Source organism: Mustela nivalis, assembly GCF_964662115.1.
Source record: "Mustela nivalis genome assembly, chromosome: 3".
In the NCBI taxonomy this organism is placed as follows: Eukaryota; Metazoa; Chordata; class Mammalia; order Carnivora; family Mustelidae; genus Mustela; species Mustela nivalis.
Genome location: NC_139022.1, coordinates 95,073,362 through 95,086,677, shown reverse-complemented (window position 1 = coordinate 95,086,677; position 13,316 = coordinate 95,073,362). Strand labels below are relative to the sequence as shown.

At 34.9% G+C, this 13,316-nt stretch overlaps 1 protein-coding gene across 3 annotated transcripts in view; it reads left to right on the top strand.

Moving 5' to 3' along the window:
* The window catches only part of GPBP1 (GC-rich promoter binding protein 1), a 73,530-nt gene that overhangs the window by 56,932 nt on the left and 3,282 nt on the right, over window positions 1-13,316 (top strand). For all 3 annotated transcript variants that reach the window (XM_082725985.1, XM_082725983.1, XM_082725984.1), the window contains 5 exons: window positions 3,142-3,326; window positions 3,921-4,061; window positions 5,382-5,549; window positions 6,202-6,389; window positions 12,932-13,034. In XM_082725985.1, coding sequence (XP_082582111.1) covers window positions 3,142-3,326; window positions 3,921-4,061; window positions 5,382-5,549; window positions 6,202-6,389; window positions 12,932-13,034 — 785 coding nt within the window. The remainder of the gene's footprint in view (window positions 1-3,141; window positions 3,327-3,920; window positions 4,062-5,381; window positions 5,550-6,201; window positions 6,390-12,931; window positions 13,035-13,316) is intronic.

Here is a 13,316-nt window from a genome sequence, read left to right as displayed (position 1 = left end):
GATCATGACCTGAACTGAAATCAAGGGTTGGGTGCTTAACTGAGCCACCCAGGCACCCCAACTTTCTTGTTTTTAAATGTCAGGCTCTCTTTATTCAGGACCGTTGCACAGGATACAAGTTAGTCTGTATTATGTTTATTTCTGTCACGGTTTTTCTCCATAATGTTAAATCAATCTAAAATTTGATATATAGCATTGAAATATAATTGGAAGCATATTGTAATGGGATAGCATTTGACTTTTTTGGACATTTTTTCTAGTATTTTTGTAAAAACTTCACAGTTAACTCTATAATAGGAACTGTTTTTCATTTTATAGATGAGAGAGTTCATAAGATTGGAGCAGGATTCTATAAATTTGGTACAAAGTACTAGTTCTTAACCTGTACTATAATATTTGAATAAGAACGCCCAATCAATGCATTAGCACTGTGTCTATTTCTTTTCCCTCCCAAATCCTATCATCTTCCTTTAGGTACCTTTATCATCTTTTACTTTGTTACTTAGCCTTCTGTGATTTATTTCTTAGGCTTCACTTTTCTTCTTCTCCTTCCCCCTTTACCCCTTAAATAGGCTTCACACCTGATGTGGGGCTTGAACTCAGGACTCTTGAGATCAAGAGTTGCACGCTCTACTGTCTAAGCCAGTCAGGCATCCCTTCACGTTCTTTTTTTTATAGTGTCTTCTGCCTTTGCACTGAAGGCCTTTTTGAGGAAGAATCCAGAATATTTCTTGCTCTAGATGTGTAAGAATCTAAATTTAGGAAAGTGAATTTTGTAGTCAGGAACTACGTTGAGGCTTAAAGATAATACACCTGTTAGCTTATCTATTCTCTTTCTCTTAGACCTTTTAATTTTAATTATTTATGCACAAAATTATTTTTCCCCTTGAACATTCAGCCTTCCATATGGGATCATTTTCCTTCTTCCTGTGGTATATTGTTTAGGTTTTCCTTAGTAGGGATCTTTTCTTAGCAATTGATCTTTGAACAAATTTTTCACTTCTGCCATGATGGTTTTTTCAAGTCCTGTTTATAATCCAAGATTTTGTAAGGTTGATTAGTCCCATCTTCAGCATTTAGGTTCTGTTGTGGATACTCTAAAGTTTTTTTCTTTACTTATTTCTGTGGAAGTGTAGGTTGACATCACCCCTTGCAGATGACCCTTTTCCTTTTGTATTTGTTTTCTTCCTTCATTATAGTAATTTTAACATAAGGACCTGTTTACAAGGTAAAGAAGAGAAATGTGTCCTTAATAGGCCATATTAAACTGGAAGTGCTTTTCAGCATGTTTGAATTTTTTTATTTGCGGTGTACTGATAGAATTGTCCTTTGCTTTAACGCTTGAATTTCTTTAAGATCTTGGAAACTTTCATACCTTTTGCATTTTCTAGCACCATTCATATCTGATTCTGAGATTAATTAATTAATTAATTTAAAGATTTTATTTGTTTATTTGACAGACCGAGATCACAAGTAGGCAGAGAGGCAGGTGGGGGGAGGGGGGAGGAGCAGGATCCCTGCTGAGCAGAGAGCCCAATGCGGGCTGGATCCTAGGACCCTGGGATCATGACCTGGGCCAAAGGCAGAGGCTTAATCCACTGAACCACCCAGGCACCCCCCAAATTTAATTTAATTTAGAGTTTGAGTACCAGGCTGTTAAGAATTTCTCCTAAATTTGAATTTTAAGTTTTGCTAATTTAAGTAATCTTTTTTTTTTTTAAACAGTTTAATTCACACTGTCATCATGTATTTACCAGAAGCAATAATTGCAAAATTTAAATTGTTTAGTGTTATTTCTGGCATTCTGGATTCACATGTTTGAGATCTTTATTCTTAATTTATGTTTTGTTGCCTTGTGTATGTTCTTTAGAAAAGTTATATATTGCTGAGTTAATTTCTGTGTTGTGTGCCTGAAGATTTCTTTCTTAGCCTTTATTTCTTAGGCCTTTAAAGGCCTCCGACAAGTTGGAATGTTTGCCTTAGTAGGTGAGCCATGTGTTTAACCTATGGGAAGATTTGCTCTTTGCTTTTGGTCCTTGTTCTTTTGTACTTAACCATTAAAATAAATGAAGTATCATACCATCTGTATATTTTGAGGAGTTTGAAGCCTCACATGAGCTTTGAGAGGATCTTTGTGTCCTTACTGATCCCTTTGTAGTTTAATTTTTGAGGTAATTTAGTAGGAAGTTTGGTTTAGTTTGAGGTTGGGTATCCTCACAAACATGTAGGCAACTCAACATCTCACAGGATCTGTCTTACTTAGTATATTATGCTAATTTTGATTTAGATTTTCTCAGCTTTCTCCCCTTAAATTCATTCTTTTACTCTAAGCTCTCCAACTATGAAACTTATACTTTGAGAATTTTTCTAAGGGAGGAAAGACATACTTCACCACAGTAATTGTGAACATGCTCACATGTAATACCTACACTAACTGAACTCTAGGGGTATGTATAAACTAAACTTTGTGGGCAGTCTTTCATATTTTAACAGCTGCAGTTTTCTTGAGAAAAAGTTAGAAGCTATTTTCCCTAGTACTAGCTTCAGAAGGATTGAATTCATTGCCCTGTAACTTTTGCGTAATACCTTCATTGTAGTTAGGTGGCCAATAAATATTTGAATGACTTAGTATTGTGAAAATAGAATTCTGTTTTCTGTTAGCCATAACATTAGTAGAAATTTAGAAATAGAGGGACTATAGTTCCTTGCTTATTGATAATGACTTATATGATGGGATGAGAATGAGAAGGAATTAGGAAAAATGTCTTTTTAAAATAGAGAAGGCAAAATAAAATGTACTTTATCTCCCAAATCTTAGGTGCAACTAGGGTGAAATTTGCATTTAAAAAAATTTAAAATATGTTAGAATGTACGTTAATCTTGGTTTAGTCATAGTTAACATTTGAGGCCACTCTTGAGCTGAAATCATGTTACTTGACATTGCTCAATTCTTGCTATATTCTGTTTGATTATGTTATAGCTTTATTTCTGAAACAGGAATATAGCTTATACTTATTTAGCTTAATTATTTCACCCAGGCAGCAGCTATTATTTCTAAATATAATCAAGGTTTGGAATATGTTGTTTTTTTGGTGGTTTAATTTTATTTGTGTAACTCTTGCTCGTGCTTTATTTATGCAGAATATCCTCCGAATCCTAAATCTAGAGCTCCAAGGATGCTGGTCATTAAGAAAGGTAATACAAAAGACTTACAGCTATCTGGATTCCCAGTGGTAGGAAATCTTCAGTCACAACCAGTTAAGAACGGGACTGGTCCAAGTGTTTATAAAGGCTTAGTCCCTAAACCTGCTGCTCCACCTACAAAAGTAAGTTCTGAATTGTTAAAATGCAAGTTTTAAGTTGGTACCAGTTGAATTACTTTAGGAAAAGAATGTTAAAAATTTTACACCAAAGTGAGGGGGTGGTTGGTGGGGTGCTTACTTCAGGTAAAAAGAGTTGGCTCATTGTGTGTCATTAATTTTAGTTACCTTTTAAATGGTGTGTGTATTTGTCCATGTATATGTTTCTTGTTTCATTAGTAGTAAATGAAATCTAAAATTTTGTGTTGCCAGATAAATCTGTGACTTGTACTTAATAATGTATAGTGCTGTTTCCTTGATGTTTAGTTTTAGGGTTTTTTGTGCTTCCACTTGTATTTTACTGATAATAGACAAAGCAAACCTAACTTGAGGTTAATAAAACTTTGAAAAAATAGCAGTGCAGCCGGATGTTTTTATCTGAATGCCAGGCTTTGGTTTTATTTGCAGAAAAAGATAAAAGAGAAATATGTAGGAATGATTAAGATGTAATATGAAAATAATTGTTTTATGAGTTGCATGTAGTCATTTTTTTTTATAGGGTTCACTTTGTTGTTCTCAAAGCTGTTTTTGAAACATTAATGTTTGTATGTTTTTCTTTAGCCTGCACAATGGAAAAGCCAAACTAAAGAAAATAAAGTTGGGACTTCTTACCCTCATGAGCCTACATATGGCGTTGGCAACTTCAATGCTTTTAAATCAGCTGCCAAGAATTTTAGTCCATCAACAACTTCAGTGAAAGAGGTATGTCATCTGAAATTATTCCCGAGGAATGCAGCATATTTTAATCATGATAATTAACAGTGGACAGAAGGTATAGATTCATTAAATGAATACATTAAAATGAGATTTTTTCCGCTCTTTCGGAAGACTTGGTTCAGATACTTTGCTCTGCGCTAGTTGTTTTTGCACTTTTAAGTAGGAATAATTCAAATATTTTAAAACAAATTTCACAAGTATCCTGAAATGTAGGGAAAATAATACAATGAAATGCCCACTTAACCATCAGCCACAAGCACAGATTTTTAAAATAATTATGACAATTTGAATTTTGACGTTTGTGATAGTTATGCTATGCTGTAAGATTGAATCTTGACTGAAAATGAGGATTTGTATCATATAATATTTCAGGGATGATGGACATTTTATTAATGTTAACACTCAAGGGGCCAGACAGAAGAGGAAGAGAAAAATGCATATTTTAGGGACTTTGAATGCCAAGTAGCTTAAGTATCTCTGTCATTTGACCCAAGTTTCTGAAGCTTCTAGACCAGGCACTTCCTCGATTAGTTCACTAATCATTTGTTTCTATGTTGCTCCACTGTAAATTGCTCTATGTACTGTATTGGAACATCGAAGCCTATCATTTACTGGTTTTCATTTACTGGTTTTTAGTAAACCAGTAAATTCAGAAATTTAGAACTAGAATGAGAGGACCAGCATTCTCAGCTGGTAATAGATTCCTTATGGTCTGTGGACATTATTGCCAACAGGCATTACGGTAGTTTTCCTTGGCTAAAAATCTCTGTGTCACAGAGATTTTAACATTCTATTTTCTGTTGTATTCCACTGTTAAAACAAAACACCAAAAACAAAGAACTCCAGTGCATGTCCCTCTCCACCTCCCTCCTGTCCTACCGCAAACATTTTCCTTGGTGAAATCCTACCTGATAAACTCTGTGTGTATCTCTTTGTAAATAATTATAAAATAGATTTTATTGGAGTTACTAGAACCTTAGAACTCTGTGGAACACAGATTTAAAAACCATGTATTATGGGCATATTTAAATAGGTTTGGGTTTTGTTTTATTAAAATTATATTTAAGCTTTTAATTTAGAATAATAGTTGTTAGTAATATGAGACCTTAATTGTTTTATGGGATAAGAAAAATATTTTTTTTTTAAAGAAGGTTCTTTTGTTTACTCATTCAGTGGGATAAATAAAACAGGGATAGAGAAAAAAAGACTTTAAAATCAGTTTTGTATTGTGAATAGGGTGAAATAGGAAATTGTAGTTATTGATATTGTCTATATATTTATTAATATTTCTATATTTTTTCTTAGTGTAATCGCTCAAATTCCTCTTCACCTGTTGACAAACTTAATCAGCAGCCTCGTCTAACCAAACTGACACGTATGCGCACTGATAAGAAGAGTGAATTTTTGAAAGCATTGAAAAGGGACAGAGTAGAAGAGGAGCATGAAGATGAAAGTCATGCTGGCTCAGAGAAGGTATTGAATTAGCAGTAACTCTCTGTTTGACATTAACATGTCATTGAAATATTTGGGCAGATACCATTGAAGACCTTTGAACAAACTTTAATCAAAATGGTCATCTCCCTGAAAGCAAGGCTAGTTTACTATTTATATAAAGAATGACTTCTTTGGGGCGCTTGGGTGGCTCAGTGGGTTAAGCCTCTGCCTTTGGCTTGGGTCATGATCTCAGGGTCCTGGGATTGAGCCCCACATCGGGCTCTCTGCTCAGTTGGGGAGCCTGCTTCCCTGTCTCTCTCTGCCTGCTGCTCAGCCTACCTGTGATCTCTCTGTCAAATAAATAAATAAAATCTTAAAAAAAAAAAAAGAATGACTTCTTTTCTGAAATAGCTTTTTATCATTCTATTGTTCTGTGCAAAAATGTTTTCTTTGTTGCCTGTCTTGCCTACCTTCATCCTTTGTATTTGCCTTTGTTGAATAAAGTGAAGACATAGAGTCAGAAAACTGTGGGTATCCTTCACAGCTTAGTTTTATATCTTCTGAGAAGTTCTCCTAAATTTAATGATTATAATACTTATGTATTATATCTGAAAATCTAATCAAAATCTATTAAAGTTTTCAACAGCTGTATTTTCTAACTCATTCTTTTTTTTAACTCCCTAAAAATCAGGATGATGATTCATTTAATTTGCATAACAGCAATAGTACTCACCAAGAAAGGGACATAAATCGAAACTTTGATGAAAATGAAATTCCACAGGAGAATGGCAATGCCTCTGTAATTTCCCAGCAGATCATTCGGTCTTCTACCTTCCCACAAACTGATGTTCTTTCCAGTTCACTTGAGGCAGAACACAGGTTAGTATTCATTTTTACTTTTTTCTCTGCATGTTTTACATCCAGGATTTTGAGTTTAGTATAGAAATGTTGTAATTTATTTAACAGTTTCATTGGGCTGTTTACCACAAATTTCCCTCATTTTAAGTGTACAGTTAAGGTTTTTGGTGTATTCAGAGCTGTGGAACTGTCATCACATTCTGATTTTATATTTCTGTCTCCCCTAAAAGAAAAACCTGTGCTCAATCGCATTTCTCCCTTTTCCTCTATGTCCTAGGCAACTACTAGTCTATTTTCTTTATAGATTTGCCTTTGCTGGATATTTTATATAAATAGAACCATATATTTGGTGTTTTATGTCTGGCTTCTTTCATTCACTTAGCATAAGCTTTCAAATTCATGTTGTAGCATGTGTCACTACTTTTGTGTCTTTATTAACAGTACACTGTATGGCTCTATGACATTTTCTTCAGTTTTGATGGGTATTGAGTTGTTTGTATTTGGTGAGTATTCTGGATAATGCTACTATAGGATCATGTATGTACAACTTTTTGTTTGGACATGTTTTTGGTTCTTTGGGTGGGTGGATATCAGGAGTAGAATTGCTAGGACATAAGCGCTTCATTTTGAGACTCCCAAGCTATTTTCCAAAATGGCTGTACCATTTTACATTATCATCAACAATATATCAAGGTTCCAGTTTCCATCTGTCTTTGATTAAGCCATTCTAATGGATATGAAGTGGTATCTTTTTGTGGTTTTTAATAATGCATTTCCCTTAAAAATTAGTGTTGACTGTTGAGTATCTTTTCATGTTCTTATTAGCCATTTGTATGTCTTCTGTGAAGATATATCTGTTGAAATTCTTTGCCCATTATTAAATTGTATTATATGTCTTATTATTGACTTCTGTGAAAGTTCTGTGTATATTTTGAATACAAATCCTTAATCATACATAATTTGTAGAATTTTTTCCCATTCTGAGTTGTTTTTTCACGTTTTCAGTGGTGCCTTTTGAAATGCAAAACATTTAACCTTTGATGAATCATTTTTATCAGCGTTCCCCATTTTATTCCTTTTTGCATGTTTTGTGCATGATGTGAGGTATAGGGGTCCAACTTAATCTTTTTCCATGTGGATATCTAGTTGTCTCAATATGTGATTTATTTTTTATTGCAAACTTTCAAGAGCACTTTGTGCTTCTGTTGTTATATTCTTTTTTTTTTTTTTAAAGATTTTATTCATTTATTTGGCAGAGAGGAGGAATCAGGCTCCCCGCTGAGCAGAGAGCCCGATGTGGGACTCGATCCCAGGACTCTGAGATCTTGACCTGAGCTGAATGCAGCGGCCCAACCCACTGAGCCACCCAGGCGCCCCTTCTGTTATTATATTCTTTTTTTTTTTTTTTTTTAAGATTTTATTTATTTATTTGACAGAGAGAGATCACAAGTAGGAGAGAGGCAGGCAGATAGAGAGGAGGAAGCAGGCTCCCTGCTGAGCAGAGAGCCCGATGCGGGGCTCGATCCCAAAACCCTGAGATCATGACCTGAGCCGAAGGCAGCGGCTTAACCCACTGAGCCACCCAGGCGCCCCTGTTATTATATTCTTAAAACAGTTTTTAAATGGGTAACCCTTAAGTGAGTTAGTCTAAGAATTGAAGACTATTAAAGTCTAGAGTGAACTTTTATGTTTTTTTCTTCCCATGATTCTAGAATTAAGAGCAGTATTTTGGTAGAAATGATTTACTCTTCATGTGGTCTTGAAATAAACCTTTGGCTCATTGCTCAGAGGGGAACCTGCTTCTTCCTCTGCTGGCTGCTCCCCGTTTGTGTTCTTGGTTTTTTTTTTTTTAAATGTTCTTTAGGACCAGGCTCAGTGTGGAGTGATACTTCTTAACAGTCGCTGTGGTTGACTTGACTTTCTGTTTAGTTAGGTGTTATTTCTTTTAGAACTTCTTTTAATTCTAAGACAGTGGGTATGTAGGCTATACCTACTATGGAATAATTTTTAAAAATTTATATTAAAGACCCCTTTATATGTTTGTCTTTCTGGCCCAATTCATACATTATTTTTAATTTCTATGATGGTTTTTGTTCCCCTGTACCAGATTATGTCTTGCTCTTTTTCAATGTGGCTATAACTATTGTGTTTGAGAATACAGGCATTTGTTTTAATTTTGTAATCCTCCTATACTAATTTGGGCTTCCTTTTACCTAAAATAATTTATTGGGTGTATGATAAACGTGAATGCCCATTTGATGAGAGTTAATTTAACTAGATTAGTTGTAAGCTAACTTAACTAGGTAGTATCTTTAAATTTAGTTGTTTGGGCAACTATATTTTGTTACTCTGCATTTAGTCTAATGAATGGATCAGTAACCATACTTTTTATTTCCGCCCAAAGGGTAGGATTTCTTTACCTCATGATATGGTTTATGATTTGTGACTCTTACTGTAGGCTGAATGCTGGCTGCAGTGTCATATGTGCAAAAACTAGCAAACCTTAATTCCTTTTAAAAAAGATAGGCATAAATAGACATTTCAGTATTTTTCTAATAGAAATATTGTATACCTCCTTTGAAGCTGCTGTTCTGTAGTATGGATATAATTCATGAAAACTATTTATCTACTGAACAGGGATCCTTCCCTGTGTCTCTCTCTTTTTTTTTTTTTTTACAAGTAGTGTTTGTGTGAGCCACCTGGGTGCCTCAGTTGGTTCAGTGTCCCAACTCTTGATTTTGGCTCAGGTCATGATTTCAGGGCGGTGAGATCAAGACCCTTGTTGATTTTTGCAGTGAGCTAGTACCCATATGAACATCCTTGTATTTATATCCTTAAACATTTATGTAAGTGTGTTTATAAAACAGACTACTAGGAATGAAGTTGATTGGTCAAATGGCACACATAATTAAAATAATCAGATTCTGCCATGCTAGTACCCAAAGATACGTTTTCCAGTTCCCATTCTCACCAGTAGTCATTTAAATATTTCTAGTCAGACAGTTGATAGAAGAGAACAAGTCTTGTGCAGAAGTGTAGAAACCAGATGTTCTAATGATAGTAAAAGATGAGTTCTCTTTTAGGGAGATACAGCATATAGGCAATAAAAGAATAAAGATAAATTACCTACTTGTAGAAACTGTTAAGGCTGTAATAAAAGTTGAAACTTAATAGTAAAGTTGAAAGTTAGGACCTTTTTGTTTCGTATTTGCCTTCAGTATTTTCTAGCAAAAGAAGGTTGAGTCACAGTTACTTAGAAAGTACTCTTATGACCCCAATACCAATAATGAATGATTTAGTGTTGTTAATTCTTCATCTGCAGACATAGTGTAAAAAGTGTTTCGGTCGTTTCTTCTTTGGTTCATGGAGGTACAGGGAAGACAGATTTGTCAAAACCATACCTCGACAGATTTTGGTCTTCTGCTGACTACTAACGGGAGAAAATAGAATAGAATTGAGGAACTAAGCCAAATAGAGCCAAGAAGAAGAGATCTAAAATTGGAATAAACTCTAGGAGGGTTGGTGAGGAACCCATGCTACATGAAGAGATTATCAGTGTTGACTACCTGAACACACACACACATGTATATATACACACACATATATGTGTGTGTGTATATATATCTTTTTAAAAAACTTTATATTTAATGTTGCACATGCTAAAAAGGATTCCAAGTCAATAAAAAGAGTACATAACCATTTTAATTTAAATTTCTTACCATGAGTTTTCTTTCTGCTTTGTATAGTGTAAGTGTTCTACAGGTACACATTAATACATTGTTTTTTTGAGGTAGCAAAGGTAATGCCTTCTTTTAGATTTTGGGTTTTATTTCTCTGAAAATGGAGTGGTATTTCTTCTCTATGGCTTCAGATTTCCTATGAACTTTGTGATTCTTAAGTTATGTGCATATTAAGTACTTAACATTGGATGAATTTAATGAAGCAGGTGTCAGTGATATAGTTTTCAAGGATGACAATTCTTAGTTCATATGTATAATCTAAAATATAAAATGAAAAATACATGAAACATAAAATATTACAAACCTAGTTTTGTTGTCAGGTTTCAGTATATCATCATCATAGGATAGCTTGAACGTTAAGGGTAGGGGATAGTTGTTGAAAGCATCAAATGAGTGCCAAAGAAATTCAAGGGAGTTTGGGATGATCTCCTGACTTTAGTACCAGTCAGAGTAATTAAGAGCTAAATCTTTAAAGGTGAGACATTACTAGGACAATGGGGGTGTGAAATGGATATTTAGAGTTAAATACATACCTGGTTTGTTTAGGGCCAGTGAGTGAGCTATCTTGAGGGAGTTTGTAGTCCTTAATGGAATTAGAATGAAATTGAAGAGCCAGGGCCTTTGAGATCTATTCAAGCTTCTTCATTGCTTGAGATGAAGAAATAGCTCAGAGAAGTGGCTTCTGTACCTGTTTATGATAGAGTAGGAATTGTGACCCAAGTCCTCTGCTTCTAAACCTATGTTTTTTCAAATGTAAGAAATGTGAATTTGTGGTCATTGGTGTTAAGGAGTTTGTTCTTTAGGAAGTGGAAAGCAATTGGAAACACTCAGCAGAGTATTATGAAAGTGTAAGGTGGTTTATGGGTGACTTGGTAATAGTTTGAAAAAGCAAAGGTGTCCAGATCACTGTCACAGTATATTACTAACTGTGGAGCAAAGTATTTGTTTTGAAAGCTATTCCAGAAAGTTAACAGTTATACCCACTGGAAGGGAGGGGAAATGTGTGAGATTGGACATTTAGGTATGCTTGTCTTTTATACAATTTGAAATAATTTGTTTCATTTGCATTATTGTTTAGTAAACTTGCAGTTAACTAAAGGATCTAGCAAAAGCAGTTAGATTGTTTTACCTATCTAGATCTGTAGGCTCTGAACTAGGTGACATTGGGAATGGAAATGCCATTCCATAAGAAGTCATCTGAGTTGAAGAGTGAAGACACTGTTGGAAAAAAAAAGTGTTAAACGATTAAAAAGAATGAGAGAAATAGTATAATTGACAGTGATTTTGTGACATTTTGGTCTAGAGGGTTTGGTGCAATATAAACTAACTTGGAAGGAGGAAACCAGAATTCTCTTTGCTTCTTTGCCATCAAGTAAGCCAGTTATTTTACTATATTGTCTTGATTCTTTATATGTAAAATATGGATGTTATGTTAAATTTTATTCAGATTCTCTGAGCACTGATAATCTGTGAGATTATTGAAAAGGTACAAGACCTTTGTTGCAGGCTCAAGTTGAAAGATGAGTAGGTATGAATGGAATAACAAATACGTAAAAGAGATAATTGGTTTTTTAAAGATTTTATTTATTTATTTGACACAGAGAGTGAGGTCACAAGTAGGCAGAGAGGCAGGTGGGGGGGCTGGGGGGAGAAGCACGCTCCCCGCTGAGCAGAGAGCCAGATGTGGGGCTCTATCCCAGGACCCTGAGATCATGATCTGAGCCAATGGCAGAGGCTTAACCCACTGAGCCACCTAGGTGCCCCTTAAAGGTGCCTCTTATTTATTTATTTGAAGAGAGATAATTATTAAAAAACTAATACAGACAGACCAATACAATATATGTAGCTGTATAAGAAACAAACTTTGAAATAGTTAAGTCAAATGCATCAGCTGTGACTATGATTTTCATATTTGTCTGACTGGAGAAAAGTCATTGGTCCCTGCTAATGATTTTTTTTTTTTCTTAGACTCTCTGTGCCTAAGATGGAGGTATTCTCTTAAAAATTGGAAAGAAAACAGAATTGCCATATTATTTATTTCATTTACTTAGATCCTAGTTAAGAGCTTTTAAAAAAGTGGTCTTTCTGTTACTGTAGAACACAATGCCCCTTTCACATTGAAATATGTGTTGAGGTTGATGACTGGCATACACCTGAGAGGTAATATCAACAGGTAAATACACTGTAAAATGTAAGGTGGGGATAAGATAGCTCAGTTGTTCAAAGCAAAAAACGTAATGTGGGGGCACCTGGGAAGCTCAGTGGGTTAAAGCCTCTGCTTTCCTTTCAGGTCATGATCCCAGGGTCCTGGGATTGAGCCCTGCCTCAGACTCTCTGCTCAGCAGGGAGCCTGCTTTCCCCCCCTCTCTCTGCCTGCCTCTGTCTACTTGTGATCTCTGTCAAATAAATAAATAAAATCTTAAAAAAAAAAAATGAGTAGCTAAGAATATGATAGACTGTGGGGATATTAAAGAAAACCAGGATAAATATTGCTTTTACTTTTAGTTTACATTTTTAGCAGTTTTTTATTTTAGTTTCTGAGCTAGACACCCTTCTGCAAATTTCCAGCTTGGAGAACCTCTGACAAAGTTTAAAGCAGTTGCACAGTTCATTCTAAATCTTAATTAACACAGTTTTTTGGGCTTTAATCTTAGTTGCTCATTTTCAGAAAGATTGAAAGCATAGAGTAAAAGAGTGTGTTTATGTGTCTCGAGGACTTTTTATAATGGATATGGATGGTGTTTTCTTGCACACAGTGTAAATGGTAGTATCCTACTTGGGTGAAGCTCTAAATTAAATTTACCTATTTCCCTACCTTTTCAGATTGTTAAAGGAGATGGGCTGGCAAGAAGACAGTGAGAATGATGAAACATGTGCTCCTTTAACTGAGGATGAAATGAGAGAATTCCAAGTTATTAGTGAACAGGTGAGAAGACCTGTATCGTACAAGTTCACTTTACATTGCCTTTCCTTAATCAGAACAACATATTAAGCATTTTTTAAGGGAAGGGAGGTTTTATACCTTTCTATTTGGGAATTTATTAGACACCACAATATATATCGGAATTGCCTTTGTTTTAAACCAGTCTGCAGTGCTTAGGAATTAATATAAATAATATGTCTGTGATTTGTCATGTTTCTGACTTTTTTTTTAAAAATATGTGGGGATAAGTAAAAAGCATCAGTAGCTTTCCAAGTATTGCTTCAC